General features: G+C 40.0%; 1 protein-coding gene across 1 annotated transcript in view; it reads right to left on the bottom strand.

Annotated features, from left to right (window-relative positions):
• The window catches only part of LOC149553403 (uncharacterized), a 216,776-nt gene that overhangs the window by 124,767 nt on the left and 65,717 nt on the right, over positions 1-26,292 (bottom strand). Inside the window, exon 2 of the mRNA XM_089788868.1 lies at positions 11,991-12,079. Coding sequence (XP_089644994.1) covers positions 11,991-12,079 — 89 coding nt within the window. The remainder of the gene's footprint in view (positions 1-11,990; positions 12,080-26,292) is intronic.

The raw sequence follows: 26,292 nt of genomic DNA, 5'->3' as shown, positions 1-26,292 counted from the left end.
GGAAATAAAATTAAACTTCTAAGAACAGACAATGTGAAAGAATACACTTTTAAAATATTTAAAGAATTCGACAAACTTGCTAAGATTAAGAGGGAGTTCACAGTTCCCTACAATCCTCAACAAAATGGAGTTGTTGAAAGGAAAAATAGAACTATTGTAGAAGCTGCTAAGGCTATGATATATGATCAAAACTTGAGCATGTCATTTTGGGCTAAAGCATCTAATACAGTAGTCTATATTTAGAATAGATGTCCTCACTCACATTTGGACAACAAAACTCCTGAAGAAGTATTTTCAGGAATGAAACCTGACATCAGTCATTTAAGGATATTTGGATGTCCTGTGTATGTTCATGTACCTAAGGAGAAAAAGACGAAGTTAGTACCTACTGGAAGAAAAGGAATTCTTATTGGTTTTAGTGAAACAGTAAAAAAATACAAAATCTACATACCTGGACAGAAACAAATAGAACTCAACAGATATATCATCTTTGAAGAAGATATTGCTTTCAAAAGAGCCAAAACTTTAGATGAACTAGATACAGATGACTTATCCTGAGAAGAGGCTCCTGCTCCTGAGATTCAGAGTGAGTACCCTGAAGAGACTTTAAATGAAACTAAGATCTTTCCTGAGACTCAAGAAGAGAATCTTAATAATTCTAAAAGGCCACATTGGGCAAGGAAAATTATACAAGAAGGAGATGAATTTGCAACACCTTCACGGACTTTCAGAGAAAGCAAACGACCTCAAAAATTAACATACAATGCATTCATGTGTGAGAGTCCAAACTCTGAACCTTCTAATGCTGTAGAACCATTTAAACATCAAGCTTGGAAAGATGCAATGGTGGAAGAATATCAGTCGATAGTAAAAAATGATGTTTGGGATATAGTTCGTAGACCTAAAGGAAAATATGTTGTTTTTTCAAATGGCTCTTCAAAGTTAAGTATGTTGTAGATGGCAGCATTGAAAAACATTAAGCTTGTTTTGTGGCTAGAGGGTTTTTTAAAAAGGAAGGAATTGACTTTGAAGAAATTTTTGCACCAGTTTGCCAAGTATAACTCAAATAGAGTTGTAATAGCCATTGTAGCAGCCAAAGGTTGGAAAATCCATCAAATGGATGTAAAAACTGATTTTTTAAATGAAACAATTGAGGAAAAAGTATACTTGGAACAACCAGAAAGATTTGTGACTCATGATGTTGCCTCCTATATAGGAAAATTGAAAAAGGCTCTATATGGACTCAAACAGGCTCCCTGAGCCTAGTATGAAAGGATTGACAAATATCTTTTAAGTCTTGGATTCACCAAAAATGTTACTGATCCAAATCTTCACTTTAAAGTAACTAAAGGTGATATATTGATTCTAATTCTTTATGGTGATGACCTTCTGATTACAGGAGAAGAACATCTCATTAATCAGTGTAAGAAAGATTTAGCTTCTGAATTCGAAATGGAGGACTTAGGGATTCTTCATTACTTCCTTGGATTGGAAGTTAGTCAAAAGTCTAGGAGTATCTTCCTACATCAAAAGAAGTATACTGTCAATATTCTGAAAAGATTTGGGATGTGGAACTATCAACCTATGTCAACACCTATAGAAACCAACTTACACAAGCTAAAGGAAGCAAGTGTTGAATCCAAACTAGTTGATCCCACTTTATACATATAGATAATTGGGTCTCTGATGTATCTTGTGAATACTCGACCTGATATTTGTTGTGTCATTAATGTATTAAGTCAATTCATGCGTGAACCTCATGATATTCATCTTGTTGCTTTGAAGCATATTTTAAGGTATCTTCAAGGCACTATTGGGTATGAACTTAAATCTGAGAATACCACCTTGGAGTTGCATGGATATACTGATTTTGATTGGGTTGGAAGTGTAAAAGACCGGAAGAGCACATCAGGATGTTGTTTCAGCTTAGGTTCAACGATGATCCCATGGATCTGCAGAAAGCAAGCTTCAATTGCTCAAAGTTCTACTAAGGCAGAGTATATTGCAACAGCAATGGGAGCTAGAAAAGTAGTGTGGCTTCAAAAGTTTCTTTCTAACTTATTCTGTGAGCCTATGAAACCTACCACTATTCATTGTGATAACCAAAGTTGTATCAAGTTATCTGTGAATCCGGTATTTCATGATAGATCCAAGCATATAAAAATTCCTTACCACTATGTAAGAGACATGGTGGAAAGAAGAGCTATTCAGTTGGAATATATTAATACAGGTGATCAAGCAGTAGACATTCTCACCAAGGCTTTTCCTAAAGTGAATGTTGACCATTTCAGAAAGAAACTTGGTATGGTTGAAATGTAAGTTTATGAGATTGAGTCTCAACTTTGTAAATTTGTATTATTTTAATAAAGATGTTTAAAGTGTAAACTCTTTTGTCATATGTATGACTCTATGACTTATGGGCCTACCCTATGTACATTATCAAAAGGTTTCCAATCCTTTATAATGAAATGTTGTTTCTAATAATATAAGGTGACGACTTTATAATTATTAGATTACTATCATGATAAATATCATATGACTTGATATTCATGGACAAATCATGATAGTTAAAAGAGCATATTGATAGATATCATGTGACTTGATAACTGTTGAAGATCAATATGTTCAAACTCATGGTGAATATTATGTGACATAATATTTATGGGACATAATTTCTATGGATATAACATGATCTCTTATGGTAGATATCATGAGACTTGATATATGTGTATACACCATAACTTGAAAGAATATCATGAGACTTGATTTTCTTAAGTATATCTAGATGATATCACTTTTAAATAAGGAGAACTTATATATATGCACTTTGTCTTCCCTAGCTAAGAGGGAGTGATAAAGCATGTACCTTCGGTCTGACAATAACTATGATCAGCATATATATACATATGTATATATGTATACCAGTATGATACACATACTAATGTATATATATGCATATGTATAATAGCAATATATGAAACAATGCATGGTTGAAACCGATGATCATATATATATTCTCCAAGATCATTTAAGGCATAATCGAAACTTATTCTAATTCCTTTGATTTTAGACCACTATTGATCCATATTATATCGAGCTGCAGTTCATGATGATCAGTAATACATGATTAAGACTTGTGTTAAGTCTCTACAAATTGGGTTTGTTAAACCATCACCGAACTGGTGTGATTGTGAATGTTCATGTCTCCATTCAGAGACATGCCCATTCACCATCACACCCCTCCGTGTGATATGTATACTAGATCCGCCTGAGTAACAAGGCATCGAAATCAATTAATGCAAGCACATCAATGGATTGATTTACATTTCAAGTTCAAGAACATTTTATTATCTCTGTTATTTATGTACTAACATATACAGATTCTGGAGCAAATCTATTCTTTGATATCAGTGTTCATACCTGCAATAAAAGTTGTGCATCAGTCAGCCTTGAATTTGAAATCTGGTAAGAAACTTTACAGTTTTTTATTTTTTTCATGTTTTTGAAAAATAACAATTGCAAAAAATACCAAATTTACTAAATTCTGAAACTAAATGATCATGCAAGCCATACACCAAAATGGAAATTTCTAAACAAATTTAATTCAATTTACTGTACAAATTGTATAAGTATTTGACATTTCAGACTTCTGCTGCAGATTTATTAGCTGTTACCCTGTTATTGCTGCCTAGATCAGGAGTTGGTGACTTCAAATTTGAATGCAAGCCTACATGCCAAGGCTGAAGATGTACGGTTGCTCAGGTCAGTCTAGAAAATGCTCTAATAAATTCTATCTTGTACAACAGACCCCTGTATGTCTCTGTATGCATCAGCTATTGAGGAAAAAGTACTAAAACCTGCCCAATTCAGACATCCAAGCTGGAAGGCCGTAGATGATGGCTTAAGGCTCTACGGCTTGGATAATGGCTTGGAAATGATGAAAGACTCCTTGAAACATAATGATCTACAAGTTTTAGATTGACTGCTTATCCTCCAAAATTCTGATTCGAACCATTCGTTCACAAGTGGGCCAAGGTATGAATTATTTGCCTGTAGAATGCCTTGAGTGATCTCACATACCTGCAGTATGAATTATTTGCCTGTAGAAACCCTTGGGCGATCTCACACACCTGCAGGCTTCTAAATCCTAAAACAAATCAGCTCCAAAACCCCTTCAGAGAGCTCTCCATAACATTGTTGGAGTTTTTGAATAACCTGAGACGTAGAAATTTGTGCTTCAAATGTAAGGAGGCATGGGACCCTAAGCACAAATGCAGTTCAAAGGGTAAGGCAAACAAAATGGAATACCTTTCAAGAGATGATGCAAGTTCTGAAGATTCAGACCAACAGACTGAGCACAGTGGCAATGAGGGAGAAACTGCATTGGAGGAGTCAGTTAATGAGCAGGAGGATGTCAGGTCTATGGCCCAAATCTCTAGCACTGAACGAGAGGATTTATTCAAAAGACAGTGTGTTCTTAATTGGCAGAAAGTGATTACATTTTTGGATATGGGAGCTACTCATAATTTTATTGATGAGGGGATAGTAGCTAGACGTGACCTCCACACACATTATTTTGAGGGATTTAGAGTTAAAGTGACAGATGGATTCATTCTCTCTAGTACCAATTTGATTCCTAGTATTGCATTGCAGCTGAATGATTATATGTTTCAGGCAGATTTTTGTGTGGTGAGCATGGGTGAGATGAACATAGTGCTTGGTATGAAGCGGCTCCATCAGATTGAGGAGTTCTAGGTCAACTTGTGCACCATGGAAATGAAGTTTGAGGTTAATGGCCAGAAGCATGTTTTACATGGGATATCAGATGGTGGTCTTCTTACAGTTTCCTTGAGAAGGATGGAGAGGCTGATTAGACATCATCAGATTGAGTGGGATAGCACATAGATATATATGTGCCTTAGAGGATTTAATTGCAGCTCCAGGTTGATGGGTTGTTTTGGGATCCAGTATCATCATTATTGATGTGTTGTTTCCTATGGACCTTGATGAGTTGCTCCACAACCTCTGGCATAATACACCTATTATCAGTATGGAGGAGTGGAGGGGGATTTTTGTTCCCCTACAACATGTTGGTCAATGAGATGGATTTTGATGTGCAGCTTGATGTTGGAGGACATGTGTTTGCCGGTTCCCTAGAGATTCCTTGGAGCGTGAGTGTTTGGGATCTTGTAGGCTTCAGGCCACAAGGATTTGGGAGGACACTCTTATGTTGACCCTTCCATTGTTAGGCAAGATGTTTTTTCCTTGGTAGGGTGTGCAAAGGACTCTGAGTCCATCTGTGAACAGCACTACGCCTCCTGGAGTTGCAGGTAGTTTGGTGTGTTATATTCTGATGTGGTAGACATTTTGGGTTAGTATTGTTTTCACTCGGTGTCCCTTGTAGGTTACAGAGGTCACTAGGATAAGATGCTATTGTAGTTTGTCTTAAGCTACTTGCAATTACTGGAGGTGGCTCCACTTTACCACACGTCATTTCTCCAGACCCCAACACACTATTGCCAGTTGTTTGGTTTCAGTCAGAGGTTAGGCTTAGATTGTACAACATAATTGCAATTTTTGGGGTGTCAGTTCCCATCATACCAGTAACACAGTGTTGATGGATTTTGTACCCATGGCAGCATGTAGTCAGGATCATATAGCAGTTCAGGTTTGGATGAAGTCAGGCTAATAGCATTGGCATGGTGATGCTGTAGAGGCATGTTGTGCATCCAGGATCCGTTTTGGAGAGAGTACAGGTCAGAGTATTATGGCTATACGGGTATCAGTCAGCTAGCAGTGGTCATTGAAGATTGGAGGCCACAGCAAGGGAAACCCAGAGAATGATGGAGTTATATAATTGAACTTGAATGCTGATGTTCAGATCTGATTTTTCCATGGCCTGATATGTGCTTGTATTTTGTCTTTTGTGTTGAAATGAAAAAACATCTGTTTGGATTCAGAACTAGAATTAAGCTTACAACTTGTTAGTTATTTAACATTCCATTTAGTATTTAATATCTTCAGTGTATTGCATTATTACTGTTTCAATCAAAAAGCAATTAACACAATGTCAGCCGACTGGATGGTCCCGGCGGTGTTTCTGTATTCTGTAGCTGATGTCGTCAGTAAATAGTTTGTAACGGATAGAATATTTGTGGCCGACGGACTCCTTCGGAAAGGTTCGGCGGTAGTATTTATATCCCATCTGGGATCATTGTAATGCATCTTGTGATATGATATGCTCTGTATGTAATGTCTGGCGTATGGGAATAATAATATAAGTTCTTCTGTTCATGTTCCAATTATCTGTATGCATTAATCTAGTTTACCCATACGGTAAACATTTGGCGCCGTTGCCTTGTGAATCTGGAAGGTGGGAGGAATGAAGATTAATGCCAAATCAGCTTAACAAGGATTGAAATAAGGCGAAGGGAAAAGATGGAATCCGTACTGCGCAAGAGAATTTAATTTTGGCACAGCAAGCCGAACGCCGACGGAGATTTCAAAAGATTGCCGACGGAAACCGAAGCGCGGAGGAATTGTTGGAGGAGACTCGGCAGCTGGTGGAATTGGTGGAAGAAGCACGGGAGGAGTTCTTGAATTTGTGTTCGCCGAGGGAAGAAAATTCAGACGGAAGAGCATCAACTCGCATGGCTCGCAGTGCCGAGAGAGCACGAGCGTGGAGTGACCTCTTCGTCCGGGATAGACTTCTGCGAGAAACAACTTCAGAAGATCCATCTTCTTCACCAAGGTTCGCAGCTGTCGAGACCTCCGATGTGGGAGAGCAATCCGCCGGTGTAGGAGAGCAGTCCGCCGGTGTGGGAGTGTAGACCGCCGGTGTGGGAGTGCAGACCTCCGATGTGGGAGACCAGTCCGCCGGTGTGGGAGTGTAGACCGCCGGTGTGGGAGACCAGTCCGCCGGTGTGGGAGTACAAACTGTCGGTGTGAGAGTGCAAACCGCCAGTGTGGGAGTGGAGACCGCCGATGTGGGAGTGAAGAGCGCCAGTGTTGCAGGACCGAGCAACGCCTATTTACAGAAACCGATTGTGATGGCGGGACCAAAAGAGAAATTGCCGAAGTTCAATGGCGCTGGTACGGCCGATCCCATTCGACATTGCAAAACATGTGAAACGATCTGGAGGGCAAATGGCATAACTGATGAAGACGACTGGATGAGACAATTTTCGACAACCCTACGAGGCATGGCAATTGATTGGTTTTTGAATACGGATCCACAAAAGCTAGATACCTAGGATAACATTAAAAAGGAGTTCCTGGCGGAATTTAAACTCTTGCGGGATGATAATGAAATCATAGCAGAAATTTTCAATAGCGAATAGGGGAAGCACGTAATTGTCCGCATCTACGCCAGGAGATTAAAAGACTTAATAAACAAAATGGAAAGCAAGTCGGCGGACTAATTGCAGAAAAGATGGTTCGTGGACGGCCTACGATCGGAATTGCGGAGGAAAATGAAAATTGTGCCACCATCATCATATGTGGACGCGTATAACAGAGCACTAGATCTGGAAAGTGAACAAAAGACAAAGAAGAAGAAAACTAGCTCATCTGATTCTAATGACAACGAATCTGCCGGAGATGATAGCAGCGACGACGAAGACAGCAGCAAGAAAGTTCGGGCCCTATAGAAGGATATGGTTCGCATGATGAAGGAGTTTAAAAACATGCAGAAGGAGCCAAAAGGCAGTGAGCTGTGGAGCACGGAGTGTAAGACAGACGGGCCTACTAAAGGATCGTGTCCAAAGAACCAATTCTGTGACATTTGTCAGATCATGGGCCATTCGACAAAAGACTGCCCCTTTAACATGAAGACAAGAGGATCTCCGCAGGTGCTTCTCACACAGGAGGCTTCCCCGTCGGGTAGTAGCAGAAACACGAATACCACCGGTGCTACATCCGGAGGATACAGGAATAATAACAGAGGACAAAATAACAACAATGCAAACAATAACAATAATAATGGGAGCCGAAGTCGAACTCAGTATGATGCAAACGGACGGCAATTGTTCAATGCCGAGCATGTAATTTGTGGGGTCATTTTGCGCGGGATTGTACAGCGGCAAACACACCGAAATTATTATGCAGATGGTGCGGACCCGACGATCACGAAGATTCCAAGTGTCCAAAGTCTGGAGTAAACTTGATCACTGTCGGCACAGATGTAGAGGAGGTTCTGGCAATTATACGGAGGCAAGCGGAGGAAAAAAGAAAATTGGGGGAAATGCAGGCGGAAATTGAAAAGGCATCGTCGGCAGGGACATCTCAGTTGAAGGACATCACCGACACCTTGGCAAAGAACTTCGCAGAACAAAACATTAAACAACAGATCTTACAAACGGAGATTCCAGTCAAGATAAGTGACCTCCTCACAATGCCCCAGTTACGAACAGCCATTCTGAATCATACACCGTTTCCGAAAGCAACGGAGGACACAGGAAGGGATAGTAATGCAACGGCGACAACAGACCCAATGCTTCTGGCTCTCACGATGGGATGGCATCCGACGGTCGTCGAGATGGGGATTTTGGGAAATGTTTTGATAGACACAATTGTCGACGGAGAGTCCAGCGTGAATGTGTTGCAGAAGCATACTTGGAAGAAGTTGGAAAAGCCGACATTGTGGCCACCTACATTTTAGTTGCTCAAGGCAGACCAACATGGAATCAAACCGTTGAGAATCTTGAAAGTGCAACTGGTAACAATTGGTATGCAACCATTTTTATTGGATTTTGTGGTCATTCCATTGAAAAGAAAAGGATATGATGCTATTCTGGGACGGGATTGGTTGGTGCAAGCAAAAGTAAAACATGATTGGAAACAAAATACCCTATCAATGGAGCGCGGAGGCAAAAGATTCACAATTGACCTGCATACACAAATAGTCGGTGAGGAGGCAGCATCGTCAGATTCAGAAAGTGACGGCGAAAGTGACAACAAAGCAAAGAGGAGAATGGAACCCGACGAAGGAGTATTGAGACTTGACGAAGGATCGAATGATGACGACCTGGACTCGGTGAATGGCCTGTTCCACTGGCAGATAGAAGACTATGAACTGTTTCCAAGTTGCATTATGTTAACAGTGGACGAACGTGAAAAAACATAGGAAAATGAATGTCCGGAGGAATGCAGGGAAGCGGAAGAAGGAAAAGCTGCCATAGTTGAAGCTGAGGGGAAGTACATACAGTCTGAACACAGAAAAACAAAAGATCCCACTGCCCGGTACATGGTGAATGGACCGCGCGAAAAGAAAAGGTTACACCGAAGCATAAAATTAGTGGAAGGGCACCGATAGCAAGGAAATAATCCAGTTGCGCGACGACCGCAGGCACAGTGGGCGACGAAGGTGGCACAGAACAGACGTAAGATGTACAACGGTCGGAATGAAATCAAAGTGGAAACCTTTAAGGCCAGATGGGTTGAACCATATCAGATTCAAAAGGTCGGCGACAATGGAGCGATCAGATTATCAACTTTGGACGAGCAGAAGGTACCTCTGGCAGTCAACAGATCCAAATTCAAAATATATGATGCCAAGAAGACTTTGTCGTTGTCGCAGAAGGAGACTCCCTCGTCGTTGCCGAATGGCGACGGTCAGAGGCAAATTTGAGGTGCTTTGTATTTTTTTTGTAAAAAAAAAAAAAAAAAGAGAAGCAAGTAGAGGGCTGTCCACGGGGAGAGTGCTCCGCGAGCAGGATGTTCCGCGGACACCTGTCCCGCGGGCATTGTCCCCGCAAGCTGTGCTCTGCGGGTAGGATGTCCCGCGGGCATTGTCCCCGCAGACTATGCTCCACGGGCAGGATGTCCCACGGACTCCTACGTGTCTTTTCCACGGATCTTCATTTTTCTCGCTCCCGCGGACTCTCTCTTCTCCGCGTGGTTCTAATTCTCTTCCGCGGGCTTATTTCATTCCGCACGTCGTGCTCACGGGTTGCTTTCCGTAGCTATCTGTCCTACCCACGAATGCAGAGGTGCAGGCAGAGTTTTTGGTGCGACATACGCGGTTCACGTCACAGCTTCGCAGGGTATATTCAAACAGAGTGCGCAAGTTTATGATCTGAATTTGGGATCTGGAGTAGTCTGGAGAGCATGTGGCCCAAGCGGGGATGCCCGACATCTTGTTCTTGTATTTCAGCCATTAATGGCGTTTATGCATTTTATAGAGGAGTTGCTTGGAGTTACGATTCGAAAGGGCATGAGTGGAAACAAATGGCGACTCTCCTAGATGGGATTGATTGTGTTAGAGGAGCTGCGGTTTGGCGAGATGGGATATTTGTTACGGGGTCCCCGCGGTGTTGGGCAGGCGGAGTCCATATTTCCGCAAAGCAATTGACCATTTCCGTGGGAGTTCTAATTTTTGGCTAGGATTTGCTAGTTTCGAGGGTTGTGATACCTGAGGTGGCGTTCTTTTCTTCCGCCGTGGAGGTTTTCATTTACTAAATAAACAAAAAAAAAAAAAAAACGACGACAGATTCAAACAGCTCAGAATGAGTAGCAGATGATGCCAAAGGGAAAAGGAAGTATCAAGATTTGCCAAAAAGAGTGCAGAATTGATAGAAAATGACAAAAATTGTGTGTTCCGTGCATTTCTGTGTGGGTTGCGAAGTGCTAATTTGATTTTGGCGGCGCCCCCTGGGCACTGCCCCTCGACCCCGCCGGGGGCGTTGCCCCCTGGACCCCCAGTCGTGGCGGATATTAGTCATGGGAGTCTAACCAATGGAGAAGAGTTGAAGTTGCTGCAGGCATGGACTTTCTGTGTACCAGAGGCACTCGGAGTAGGTGTTGGCTGGGAGGCTGTCTTGGTGGATGCGTAGAGAGCTCGGGAGGAGCTGATCGTCCAACTGAAAGCAGTGCAGCGACACTTGGCTCGGGGTACCCAGGAGTTGGAAACAACGAAAGTAGCATGGGTGGCTATCAAGGTCAACTTGAGAAGACAGTATTTGTTAGCAGAGGCTACAGGCACGGGACGAAGTGAAGTGATGTGACAGAAGCAGATTTTTCTTGTTGTAGTCACTCTGATGATGTCTTTTAATTTGTCTCAGATATTTTGTAATTGTCGTCCGGAGACCACTTTTCTTTTTGGGGAGGATGGTGTCAGCCGACTAGATGGTCCCGGCGGTGTTTCTATATTCTGTAACCGACGTTGTCGGTAAATAGTTTGTAACGGATAGAATATTTGTGGCTGACGGACTCCTTCGGGAAGGTTCGACGGTAGTATTTATATCCCGTCTAGAATCATTGTAATGCATCTTGTGATATGATATGCTCTGTATGTAATGTCTGGCTATGCGAATAATAATATAAGTTCTGCTGTTCGTGTTCCAGTTATCTATATGCATTAATCTAGTTTACCCGTACGGTAAACACACAAAAACAGAGAACAAGTAAAAACCCCAAAGTCAAAATTCTTGCAAAAAAACAGAAACTCAGTTGAAGAGTAGAATTGGCAAAATTCCATATCTGGGGGTGGTTTATTGCATAATCACATATAAAACATAACAAAGAATCTTTAATTTGCTTGGAGACTACATTGAGATGCAAAAAAGAAAGGGCTGTATACAAGAAACTGACTGAAATTCCCAGACTGAAATAAATGCTGTGCATATGACAGAAACCATAAATATGATTATCATAGATCTTTTAAAGGAAAGGATGTTCCTTAAATATGTTGAGATGCAAGACGAAATGGTTTCATAAAAGAAAGCAAGAGACCAAAATTCTTTGATTTAAATGAATATCCTGCATACAATAGATATCATGAGTGATTTTCATATGTAGTTTTTAAGCAAAGGGTGTTCCTATAAGTTCAAATATATGAAAGCCATTAGCAGTGATACTACTGATATTTAGATTTAAACAGATTGCAAGTCAGAAAGAGTTATATCAGTTATTTTGGTAAACCAAAAGGAGTCTCTGCATCTAAGACATAACCTGTAAAATTCAATTACTCGCGAGCGTCAAATGGAGCTTACTCTGTGACAATGTGATTAATTGAAGTAACAGCCTCATTATTGTGATATGTGCTGTCAGGAAATTTAGAAGCTTTCACTGAATTCCATGTCTGCAAATGTGTAAAAACAGCATAATTTTCAAATTTCAGTACAATTAGTGTGCTACTTAAAGATTTTGGACCTTTACAAAAGCTATAGAAAACAATCAAAACCTTTATGAAACAATGAAACACTAGGCACATCAAAAACAATAACGTTGTAAAAATTCATACAATAGTATTTTATGCTGGAAATTCATTTATATTTCAGTCTCAAAATAGGTTTTCATTTACTGCTTTATTTATAGAACGGTATTAAATTTGAATATTAAAGGGTGACATATTATCTTAGTTTGATAAGAGATTGTAAGTAAATAATAACTTTGTAAGGAATGAAAAATTGCAAAAAAATTCATCCAACTCCCAAGAAGACCATCTGGAATATCATAAGAGAACATCCATTAAATGACTTCTTTATGATTACATGGGGATCAATTCTAAATGTCAGAAAGGGAAAAGTTCAAAAAAAAAAAATTGTGACTCGAAAGAAAACCCCAATAGAGATCATAAGGAAAAAGTAACTGATGAGGAAAAACAGAAAACTGTATGATTAAGTTTCCAAGATGCCATCTAGGATAATATGAGACAAAACCTCTAACAATATCAAGCAATCATAAAACACAAGACTATACAGAAAAATATTTGCCAAGCTAAGGATCAGCACCCAACCAAAATGTATAAAGTTAGGTCATATAACAATATAAAATACCCAAGATAATAACCAAATTGAATGGGATCTTTCCCAATAGTGAGTTTGCAAATTATTCTGCTATTCTGCAAATTATAACTACTATTCTGCAAATTATTGTAGATTCTCATTTACATTTTATCACTAATTGTGAGTTCAGAAGAATCTGGTCAAGTATCAACACTGAGTAAAATGACTTTTGCAAGTAATACTTATCCCTGGGTATTAAATGTTTCTAAATTTAACTGTGTAATACTTTTTCAATCAACATTCTGGATCACACTACATGATCATTCATCAGGATTTAGAGAGCAAGCGAAGAGAATGTAAAATGAGTCTCTAGAAACATCGAGTACCCAATCTTATGGACTAAAAAACTGACATTTTTTGAGGTTATTTCTCCTAACATGCTAGAGGAGAGTCTGTTAGGTTTCAGATGCAAAGTGTTCTAAACAACTATACCAATGTACAATATTTGTTATCCAACAATGTATTAATTGGCTGTACTATGTTGGTTGTCCCTCTGAGGTAGTTATAAGTGTCGATTTGTTGACACTTGTGCTCCTCTTGACAACCGTTGGGCCTTTAAATATGTTCGTATTGTCCAGGATGGTAGTATGGTATAGTTCGATGAATTGGAATCCTTGGCCGACCATCTTTGGTACTTTCCATGTAATCGTTCCATGACCAAATCAAGGCATATTTTACTCCTATATCGGGTACACGTCATCTTTATTATTGTTTCATCTATGTAATTTATCAAATACAGCAATAAACATTTAGCATCCTTATCATAAAAGAAATTTGATCAAAGTTGGGTGACTTATGCCCTTAGATCCCAATAAAGGCAACAAGATGCCACAAGTTGGTCAAGACCATATGATCTAGCAATCTTTAAGGATTGTCAAACAAAGAGAACCAAGAAGAAGATACTATCCAAGGAGACCCCAAAATTAGAGAAAGTATAGGAACGATTCAAAGCCTCAAGGCACCCAAAGTGTCAGGGGCAATGGAGGTTGATGTGTAGAGGATGTGCATGCGGATGAGAGTGCAAGGAAAGCATCAGAACATGCAGTTGGAACAGTTGACCCAAGTCCAATACACATGGAATCAAGAGAGAAACATGGTCATTCCTCTTACTAGTCTGAATTTGGATCAAGAGAAACTATAAAAGTTCACAAGGCACTACAAGATGTGTGAGACTGTCTAGATAAAAAGCAATCAAGAGAACAAGGATTATTAGTTCAGAACATTTCTAGCAACCCAACAAGGTATAGCCATTGACTGGTTTACAAAACTAGATGCTTCATCCATAGCCTCTTGGGACACATTGAAGAAAGCATCTGAGGCCGAATTTGAATTCGTACAATGAACAATGACATCTTCATCAAGATTTATAATACCAAATAAGGGAAGAATGAGCAATCATGTTCGAGAATCTGCAAAATAATAGGTTGAAGAAGAGGTGGTTCATTGAGGGATTGATTCTCCCATTGCATAAGAAGATGAAAGTGTTGCCTTTTCCTTGTAAATCAATGCCTGCAATTAGGCAATGGACATCAAGAGGAAAACAAGACATCCTCCCAAGGGAAGATAAAGACAAATGATGACAAGATAAGGGAAGATAGCAATAATGAAAAATTCAAAAAGGATCAAACCCTACAATGGGATATGATGAGATGATGAAAGAAATGAAGACAGAGAAAGGAACCACTAAAGAAACTAAAGAATTATGATGTATTGTATACAAAATTAAGAGGCACGCAAAATTAACTATCCTAGAAAGATGTTTCATAAGATTTTCCAAGTGATGGGTCATTCAATAAAGAAGTGCCTGTATAATTGAAGACTAGAAGTATGCAAGTACTCTTCACACGAGGACGGTCCACTCCATTGAAGCCACAAAATGCTATTACGATGTAATTGGTAAATATTTGTTTTTTATTAATAGAGACCGAGAGGTCTAGATATACAAAAGAATGGAACGATGTATCCTTAGGAAAGGATCATAAAGAATAGAAATTTTCTATCCTAGCTAATAGAAAACTAACAGTTATCTACAACTAACTAAATATTAGAAACATTCTAATATTTACAATAGATTACAAACAGATAACCATCAACTAATAATAGAAGCTTTTCTATTATCGTAATACCCTCCCTTAATGGTTACTCTATACACAACACCAAGTTGTCCTCTGAATTTGACAAACTAATCAGGACCAAGAGGCTTGGTGAGAACGCCTACAGTCTAATCTGTGGCAAGAACATACTGCAAGTCTATTGTCCCGTCTTCAACCAGTTGTCGCATGTAGTGATAGTGAACATCAACATGCTTGGGTCATTCATGGAAGACTGGATTCCGTGCTAATTTAATAACGCCTTCGTTATCAACAAACAAAGTAGTCAATCCTGTTGGTGACATCTGCATATCCCCAAGCATTTGACGAAGCCAAACAACTTCACAACCTACCTTAACTACTTCTTACTGGTCCAAGTGGAGCACCGGATCCCAAACTGAACACATATCCAGAAGTTGACTTTTTATCATCAACAGAGCCTTCGCAACCTGAATTTGTGAACCTACTCAGTCTAGGATTAGAACTTCGAGAGTAAAGAAGTTTAAAATTTGTAGTGCCCTTCACATATTGAAGCATGTGCTTTGCTGCCATCCAACGATCAACCTTGGGAGCTGTCATATAGTATGAGATGTAGCTGACTGCGAAGCTGATATCAGACCTAGTAGCAGAGAGATGGATGAGGCTGCCTATTAGTTGACTATATGTAGTATCACCAACAAGCGGAGAATCAGACTTTGTTGATAACTTGAGACCTTTCTCCATGAGCTGCATTCTGAATTTATCTAACAAAGCCTTGGAATATTTAGACTAAGAGATGAATATACTAGAAGATTGTTGCCAAACCTCAATACCTAGGCAATAATGCATGAGCCTAAGGTCAGTCATATAAAAAGACTAGCATAATTCTACTTGATTCCCTGAATCAAAGATGTCAAATTGCCAGTGATAATTAAATCATCCACATAAATAATCAAAATGATAGTGTCACTGTCAATAGTTTTGATGTAAAAATTTGAGTCTGAGGAACTCCCAAAGAAGTCTTGATCACTGAGGTAATTATCAATTTTCATGTATCATGCCCTAGGGGCCTGCTTCAAACCATAGAGGGCTTTCACTAATATGAGAACCTAATGTTCTATACCGACAATATACCGAGAACCTTGAAACCAAGAGGCTGCATCATGTAGACCTCTCCGTAGAGATCACCATTCAGGAAAGCACTCTTAAAGTCCATCTAATGGACCTTTCAGCCACACTATATTGCCATGGCTAGGACTAACCTAATGGTGCTCATCTATGCAGTAGGAGCAAAGATCTGATAATCAATACCCTGACACTGATAAAATTCCTTTGCAACTAACCGAGCTTTGTACTTATCCAAAGTACCATCACATTTGTATTTGATTTTATAAACCCATTTGCAGCCAATGGGTGTCTTCCCTAGTGGAAGATCATAAAGGGCCCGGGTGTTATTCTTCAGCAAGCTCTAGTGTTCAAATGTCATGGCTTGTTCCCACTTTGGAATTCCTTTAGCCTTGGAATATGTTTAAGATTCAAACACACTATGAATGTTGGCCATGAGAGCAAAGTTAACAAACTTTATAGGTTTTCTCTTTTTCCAAGTAGTTCTCCCATCAATGAGCTCATCATCACGAAGATCAACAAGTGCCTTAGCCCACCACTTAGGTTGGAGAGAAAGAACCAACATTAGTATCAAGAGATGCTAAAGATCAGGTTCCTCATCTAAAGAATCTGGATCAAACCCAGGTGAAGCATCTACAAATCTGGGTGATCCTACAAGAGAAGTTGGAGGTGTTTGTACAGGGATCATTGGCATAACTAGAGGTGTCTATACAAGGCTCACTGGCACAACTAGAATTGCAGGAGCTACTGGAACCCTCTCATCAGGTAGACCTAATGAAAGCCTAACTCCCAAATAATGAGCCTTCATAGGCTGGTCTGTTGGATCAGGAACAGGAGAAATAGGCATGAATGGTCCTCCCTGCTCATCAAAGACTGCATCACGACTGTACAGGAGATGATATGTCTCAATGTCAATCAAGCGGTAGGCTTTGTGAAGACTATTGTATCTAGCAAGCATGAGTTTCTGACTCTTGGCATCCAACTTGGTGCGTGACGCATCAAGGATCCAAACAAAAGCAAGGGAGCCAAAAGCCTTCAAGTGATTAATTCTGGGCTTGCGACCTGACCAGGCCTCTTCTGGAGTCTTATCTTTGACTACCACTATGGTTGACCAGTTCAAAAGATAAACCGCAATGTTAACAGTTTCTGCCCTTAACTGCTTCGGAACATGTCTGTGTTCGAGCATGGAAAAAGCCATCTCGGTGATTATTTTGTTCTGACATTCAACAACATTGTTTTGTTGTGGTGTAGGGGGTAGTTAACCGACATTTGATGCCATGAGTATCCAAGAAGCTAGAGAATTCATTAGAACAAAATTCCCCCCCATTGTCTGTCCTAAGAGTAATAATAGATTTCCCAGACTCTTTTTCAACTAAAGTTTTAAAATTCTAAAATACTGGATATGCATCTGATTTCTTTTTAAGAAAATACACCCACATTTTTATACTTAAATCGTCAACAAACAATAGAAAATACCTGGACCCAAGAACAAAAGGAGTGGCCATAGTGTCGCAGATATCGGCATGAAGAATCAGAAGTACCTGAGAAGCTCGCCATGATTCGCCACTGGCGAAAGCTTTGCGATGTTGCTTCCAAGCCTGGCATACATCACAAACTCCAAGTTGTTGAGTCTGAATCTTTGGCATACGGAGGACAAGCTCTTCCTAAGCAAGCTGAGAGAGATAATGCACACTTAAGTGCCCATATCGCTGATGCCAAAGTATGCTAACAGAAGGCTGCCGAGCAACAATAGCTAAGTCCCAAGAATCACCAGAATCAATAAGGCAGAGAAGACCATGATCCTCAAGACCCACTGCAACAATTGACCAAGTCACCCGATCAAATGATGGTACACTGATGTGAACTGAAGGTGACATCCAGGTGTGGAGAATGTCGCAATAACTTATGACTGAGAGTAGATTTAGTTTCATCTCTGGAATGTAGTACACATCGAGGAAAATGAGATTCCTCCTAGTAGACTAAATCTGAATGTTGCCTTTATCGACAATGGTGTACTCTTCTCTGCCACCAAAAATAACAAAATCTAAGGTTGGTAGTTAGTGAACCAGTATTTGCAGTGGGTGAAATGACATGAGGCCCCTGAATCAATGCACCAGGCAAACGACTTCACATTATTGGAAGGTCTTTTAGCCATGAAGGCGTAAAAGGAAAACTCCGTCTGCCCAATGTGCAATGCACTGTTCGCTTTGGGTTGCGAACCCGATTGCTTAGATTGGGTAGCTAAGCATTTTTGACATTCAACCTTCATGTGACCAAACTTGTGACAATAGTTGCATTGAATGTTCTTCTACGAGCCTTCTAAAGCTGGAGTAGAGGACTGTTGTTGAGAAGACTGTTGAAACTTGCCTTTATCCTTCTGAAAGGATTTAGCAGCAAAGGCTTGCTTTGTGGAGCTGGAGCTGGAACCTCTACAAAACTGTTGTTTCCACCGATCTTGTTGAAGCAGAAGTGTGCAGAGATCTATGAACTTCAGATCAACACTAGTACAAGTGATGTTCAATCCTGCCACCCTATCAGAGGCTATTAAGAAGGCACGAAGTATGGCATCATCATTGGCGTCATCTTCTCGAAGTTACTCACATCCCAAACCACCAGCATTTCTAAGGGACAAAGATAATAAACCTTCGCCCAAGAAGCCGTCATTGGACAAAGCTACCAACAAAACTCCGAAGAAAGAAACTATGTTTCAACTGCAAGGGACCTTGGTAACCTGGCCACAGATGCCTTGGAAAAGGAAAAATACACTACATTGAGGTCGTGTCCGATGATGAGGACGAATAGGAAGAAACACTTGCCGAAGACAACCAACATCATGACGACACCAACATGGTTAGTTTGAACTGTACGGAAAGAATTGCGGTGTTGGTATGGCACGGAGGAACTATCACCCTTGTCGGTAGCCCAAACTACACAGTATTTCGTGTACAAGGAACCCTTCAAGGACAAAGGGTTATAGTGATGCTAGATAGTGGAGCTACGCTAAACTTCATAAACTCCTCTCTAGTGAAACGAAGAGGTCTACATACGGAGACACACGCAGGATTTTAGGTCAAGGTTGCCAGAGGGACTCTCCTACCCTGCACACACCTTGTTCCTCAGCTAAGTATCACAATGGCAAATCACACGGTGACCGAGGATTTCTTCATAGTGGACCTTGATGATATAGAGGTTATTCTAGGCATACAATGGATGGAGACACTTGATGAATACACTCAAGGCTTCAAACAAATGGACTTCACTTTTGTTGTCAATGGAAAGAAGGTTGTTCTCCACGGAATGGCAAATGAAGGTCCGAAGGAAGTTTCTACACATCGGATGGAGGCAATTTTTCGGCATGATGACGTTGCTTGGGCTGCACATTGTTTTGTCTCAACGAAACCTATTAAAAGGCAATGGACACCTCCCCAAGATGATGATCTCCAGAATATTTTGAGTGAACATGACAATTTTTGTTGACATTCCTCCTAGCATACCACCTCATCAAGGGTTTGAACATACTATCGAGATGGAAGTTGGAGCCAAGCCGGTCATAACCACACCCTACCGCCATCCCAAGAAATTCAAAGATGAGATCGAAAAGACTATTCAAGAACTGTTGGAGAAAGGATGGATCCATCCCTGTTCTAGCCCCTTCACGTCATCAATGGTATTGGTCAAAAAGGATGGGACGATGTGCACGTGTGTGGATTACCATGCGTTGAACAAAAAAAAATAAAGAATAGATATCTCATTCCAAGGATAGATGAGTTGTTGGATGAATTACATGGCGCAATCTATTTTTCAAAAATAGATCTCCGTTCCGAATACCATCAGATCCGTATGAGGGAAGAGGACATGGAAAAAACGGCTTTTAGTTGTCACTACAGGCATTATGAGTTCTTGTTTATGCCATTCGGATTAACAAATGCACTTGCTACATTCCAATCATGCATGAATTGCATCTTCAAGAAATAATTGTGTAAGTACTTACTAGTATCTTTTGATGATAATCTGATTTATAACAGGACATGGGAAGAGCACCTGAAGCATCTGGACGAAGTCCTACAGATCATGAAGGATCAGTCCTTGTTCGCCAAGCTATCCAAGTGTGAATTCAATATGAGGGAAATATTGTAACTAAGGCATGTTGTCAGTAAATATGGGGTTCAAGTTCATCAGGAGAAAATTCAAGCTATCCTTGATTGGCCTCCCTCGAAATCACTCACAGAGTTGCGAGGATTTTTTGGACTGTGCAGTTATTACTGGAGGTTTGTAAAAGGATTCTCTTAGCTCAACGCTCCATTAATAGATCTAACAAGAAAGGGTTCCTTCCAGTGAAATGAAAAAGCACAGCTCATTTTTGATAAGCTGAAAGAAGCAACGAGCACTTGTCCCGAACTTGCATTGCCTAATTTCACTCAACCTTTCATTTTGGAGGGACGCGTTCAGAGAAGGCATTGGCGCGGTACTACTGCAAGATAGACACCCCATAGCCTATGAGAGTAGAAAGCTTACACAAACAGAATGCTTATATTCCATTTATGACAAAAAGATGTTGGCCATCGTACATACACTAACCAAGTTCCGGCAGTATCTGGTGGGTGCCAAGTTTGTTGTACGTACGGATCACAATAGTCTGAAATTTTTTCTGGAGCAATGGGACTTGAACAAGTGGCAGCAAAAATCGGTAAGCAAGGTTCAGGCTTTTGATTTTGACATTGCATATATAAAAGGAAAGAACAATGTGGTTGCAAATGCTTTGTCCAGGAAACCCACTATCTGCTTACTAAACCAGATCTCAGTTGACTGGAAAGCACATTTATTGGTAGAATATTCCTAAAACACATTTACCTATGAGCTAATGGAAGGAAACACCCAGGATGATCGGTACAAAGTGGTGGATGACATCATTTACTATAAGAATCGGATATTTTTAGTGCCGGAATCCAAATTGAAGCAGAAAATCTTGAAGGAAGTCCACAACTCACCCTTGGCGAGACACATGGGCTTCCTCAAAACTTACAAATGTCTCAAGGAGAGGTTTTCATGGAAGGATCTTAAAGGAGACGTATTGCAATACGTAAGAGAATGTGCAGTCTGCTAGCAGAACAAATCCGAACATACTCTACCCACCAGGTTACTGCAACCTCTGCCAATTCCAAAACAGAAGTGGGAAAGTATCTCGATGGACTTCATTACTGGACTTCCCAAGGTAAACGAAAAGGATTGTATCTATATGGTGGCTGACAAACTGACGAAGTACGCACATTTCTTCGCCATCTCCTCGAACTTTCAGGCCGCACAAGTAGCCGATCTATTTTTTACGAAAGTTTTTGTCTACACGAGTTACCTGAAACATTGTAAGTGATCGAGATGGACGATTTATCAGTATCTTCTGGACAAAACTATTTCAACTGGCAGGAGCAGAATTGTCGCCAAGCACTGGTTATCACCCTCAAAGAGACGGATAGACGGAGATTGTGAACAAGTGGCTTGAAGGTTACCTCCAAAATTACGTTTCAGCACAGCAACGGGCGTGGATCAAATGGATACACCTAGGAGAATATTGTTACAATACCACTTACCACATGTCCATCGAGATGGCATTGTTCACAGCACTATACGAGTATGAACCGCTTTCCTTGATCGACACATTTCTGGGTGATAATTGCACACTAAGGGCGAGGGACTGGCTTCGGGAAGGACAGGACATACTGAGATGCTTAAAGGAAAACTTACAACAGGCAAAGAATCAACAAAAAATCTATGCCGACAGACATCGAATCGAGAGAACTTTCAAAGTAGGAGACTTGGTCTATCTCAGACTTCAACCATACCAGCAATCCTCATAGAAGGAAAAGGGGAAAGAGAAATTGAAGCCACGATTTTATGGTCCTTATTAGGTAGTTTGCCACATCGGTGAAGTTTCCTACGAGTTGGAACTTTCAGAGGGAAGTCATATTCATAATGTTTTTCATGTCTCCTGCCTCAAGAAAGTTGTGGGACAAAACGTCACAGTAGCGGAAAACCTTCTACCGCTCAATGAAGAAGGAAGGCTCATATTGGAACCAATCGAGATCGAAGTATGTGAGAAGACCATGCAGAACCGCAAGGTGAAGGAATATTTCGTACGTTGGAAACACTTGTCGTTGGACGACGAGACGTGGGAGGGCGAGCACATTCTACAGCATCCGGCATTGCATTTGCTTGAGGACAAGCAAAATTTGGGACAGGAGGACTGTAATGTTCCCATTATAAAATAAATTTTATAATTAAGCTATTGTTTTTAGCCGATTGATTTAATATATCTCGGACCCATTTTTATTTTGCTTCAGTAGTTTGTGTTGTCGTCAGCTATCTTTGTACACCCTCGCAAAGTTTTCCTCAACAGGTATTTAAGCACGGCTGTAAGTAGTCATTAGCTATGCAATTTAAATTATTTTCTTTGTACTACGAATTCTTATTGGAGTTCTCTGTTGTTCACCATTTCGAAAGTAAAAGACCTTCCCTATTTGGTTTATCCTTTCGGTGGGATTTAACCCTCACCCTATTGCATCGCCTGTAACACTTAACTCGAATATGGCAAATCGAAGTATCATCTTTCAAAGTATATTAATTGAAGGATTATCCGTATTATTGTGTCTAGATTTTATCCAAGTCTGTTGTGTTTATGTATGAACAAGATTACATTTCTTAGTTGTGTTTTACCATTTCCGGCTCAAACACCTAACTGTGCGTCTTTTGGACATTCCCGTACTGCCTCCTCATTGTCCGTATGACCTTCATTCTTCCACACACCATCCACCACACCCCCATACCTCCCTTGCATACTCCAACTACTCACCGTACAGCTTACTATACGTCCTACCTGTCCTTCACACCGTATGCCACCCTTCCTTCTCCCTTTGACCATTATACGGCCATATATGTTCACCGTACGGTCCTACCTAAACACGGCACGGCTTTCATAGACTCCATACGACATCCTCTCCTGCTTCACCATACTCTACAACCGTATGTCTTCTTTCTTCCTTGGTGATCGTACAAGACCCCATCCGTACTGCCCAGTTGACCTCTGTACGGCCTCTAAAACAGCACCATTCCTCGTCTTCCCTCCCCGAACAGAAGAAGATAATCTCCAAAGGCGATATAGGGCTTAGGAACATTACAAAATAGGGTATGATAATTTTGGAAAAGAAATTATGATTTTTGAAAAAAATTAAGATATTGGCTTTGATACCATATTACGATGTAATTGGCAATATTTGTTTGTTATTAACAAAGACCAAGAGGCCTATATATGCAAAATAATGGAACAATGTTTCCTTAGGAAACGATTGTAAAGAATAGAAACTTTCTATTCTAGCTAAAAGAAAACTAACAATTATCTACAGCTAACTAACTATTAGAAATATTCTAATATTTATAATAGATTACAAATAGATAACCATTAACTAATAATAGAATCTTTTCTATTATCATAATAAATGCATCAAGTGATTATGGAAATCAACAAGGAGGGCGAAATCTAATTTAGTAAACTCCAAAGGACATCCTATCATAAAATGTCAACAATGTAGCAAATAGGGGACTCATTGCGAGAGACTGCCAAAATAAGAAAGACAACATACAATTATTGAGTTCTCCATGCGGGGGTCGAGATATGTGGCGTTCATTTGTGCATGCATTACTGCTAACACCTCTTCATCTGCACCCTTTTGAATGTTCAATAAGTTAACGCCCAATTTCAGGCAGTTTGTATTCTTGTGGTCCCTTGAACCATCTACACAGAAGTGGTGTTTCATCCCTCATATAGTCACATGCGAAGTGTCCCCATTGATTGCATGCATGACATTGGATCATTAGCTGACTTTTTGTATCATACTAGATGCAGCTACAATTATTATTAATATTGTTATTATTATTACCATTACTCCTTCCTCCATGTTGGTTTTTTCGATATCCACTAAATGATGCAATGGTGTTCGTCAGTTGAGGATTGTTCGCTACTGGGGACGTAGACGGCTCCTATGTGTACAACAATTGTTGACAATGAGATTTCATGTTATATGGGCATTCCTTAGTAGAATATCCCATAATTTGGCAAATATCGCAGAACATCTTCAAGCATGTGTCATTTGCATGGCCTTCCTCCTTGCATTATGTACACCACAATTCACCATCATCATTCTTACTCATACTTCTCTTTATTGCCTTTGAATTCTTTCATCATTTTAAACATATCCTTTTGAAAGGCTTGAACTTTCTTGTTGGATTCCACATCATTGTCGCTCTATTCTGAGGAATTATCATCATTTGATGACTTGCTCTTTTTCTTTGAAGATTTATTTTCATTCTCCAAATTCATATCCCTATTGTACGCATATGTGTACGATGGTGGGGGAACAATCTTCATTTTCTTTCTCAAAGACGGTTTCAACTCATCAACAAACCATCTTTTCTTCAAGCCATCTATTGGTTGGCTATCCATCTTCCCAAAATCTTCCTTCAACCACCAATCGTATGCTCGGACAAGGTCTCATATTTTGCTTGCTTCGTACTATATATTTATACCACAATCTCATTATCATCTTGAAGCAGTTGAAATTCAATCTAGAATTCCTTCTTCAAGTTATCCACGTACTAACTTTAGTTTTGTCAATGTCGGAGTACTAGTCTATGGTCACTCAATGCACTAGCATTGGAAATTGTTCTGCCCATTCATCTTGGTCCATCACCCTATTGGCAAACCAAATTATCTTGCACATTCTACAATGTTGCATAGGATATTCCTTGTCCTCTCCCGTAAATTTGGGAAATATCTGCTTCTCCAATACCACAACAGTTTTGATTGTCATCAATGTTGTTTGCATTCCCGAGCTGGATGTATTAGAGTCAGACAAGTTGCTCGCACTATCATGCCCTATGTCTCTTCAACACTCATAGTTGCACTAATATCCTTCCACTTTTGTCCTCGGCTTCCTCTCCTTCCTCCCACAGTGTGAGTGAGGTTCCTCAACCAGTTCCTGGTTTCTTCTAGTAGTTTGTCGTCGTTTACCTCTTCACACTTTGTATGGTATCCCTCTTTCGTTCGCTACCTTGCATCTCCAACTGGTTCAATTGTTGTGGTGACTCCTTGGTTCTCCTTGGACAACCCTACTTTTAGTCATCCCTCGGAAAGTCTTTTTAGCATTCTTTGACCCTCTGCTTGCTCTTCTAGTCTCAAGGCCCTTTGGATGGCCTCAAAGTGTTATATTTGCTCCTCACAATTTTGTTTTTTATTGAGAAGATTTGGCATTAATTATTCTTCCCCAAAGGGTTCAGAGTGCCTTGTCATTTTCTACTCTTGTCATGCTCCTCTATCTCCCTTCGCCTATTTTCCTCAACCTTTCAGCGAATTTGTTAGTGTCTATTCTCCCTATCAATTTCTTGTCATGAATTCTTTAGGGCCAAAAATGTTTGTGCCAAGACACATGGGAGACGGTTCATCAACCAATCAACCATAGGGCTCACTCTAAGGGAATTCCACACCACACTCTTAGGAACTTGTTCCTGTGCTGCTTCAATCCAGAGGTAGGTCTTGATGGATGCTTGCAATAGAGAAATGAAGTCTAACACCAATGCCCTCTCCCCTTTAAACAACTCTTGGAATACGTCATCTTCACAACTACTACACTTGCTTATAGGTTGACCTATTACTCTTCCTTCGCTATATTCTATTCCTCGTCACTCCCAGATCTGTATAAGAAATGATGCAAAATGTTTTCCCTGTAGGGTAACAAGTTAGTGCATACGAGAATATATATAGTAACAAAAAGGAATATAATACAACACAAAGTCTTAGAGAACTTGCCATGCTTTCTTCATTAATATCAAAGAATTGTTACAATGACATATATAAAATATGTACATCACAATGACTAATAATGCTGATAACAATATTACTCCACAATCATGGTGATGATTCTCAGACTCAAGCATATGCCATATATAAGTGCCGAAGGGGTAAAATTACCAACTGTCGCAACCATCCTCAACTACCTATCCTTCAAACATAGTAACAAATATAAACAACATCTAATTATACCAACAAAAATGAGTTTGGTATATACTTTACCTTCAAATAGATATTGTGAAGAGCACACTATTATGTGGGGGATTCAATCGGTATAATAAGAAATTCGCCAATTTAAAACTTTTTATCTAAACAGTAACTTTAATGCTAGAATCAACAATTATGCACATGAACACAATAACACAATTTTTACGTGGAAACCCAACATGGGAGAAAACCACAACAAATAAATGTTTTC

Source organism: Cupressus sempervirens, chromosome 6 (genome assembly GCF_028749045.1).
Source record: "Cupressus sempervirens isolate cs-2001-9-10 chromosome 6, ASM2874904v1, whole genome shotgun sequence".
Classification (NCBI taxonomy): Eukaryota; Viridiplantae; Streptophyta; class Pinopsida; order Cupressales; family Cupressaceae; genus Cupressus; species Cupressus sempervirens.
Note: the sequence above shows the minus strand (reverse complement) of the source record. Positions and strands in the feature narration are given on the sequence as shown.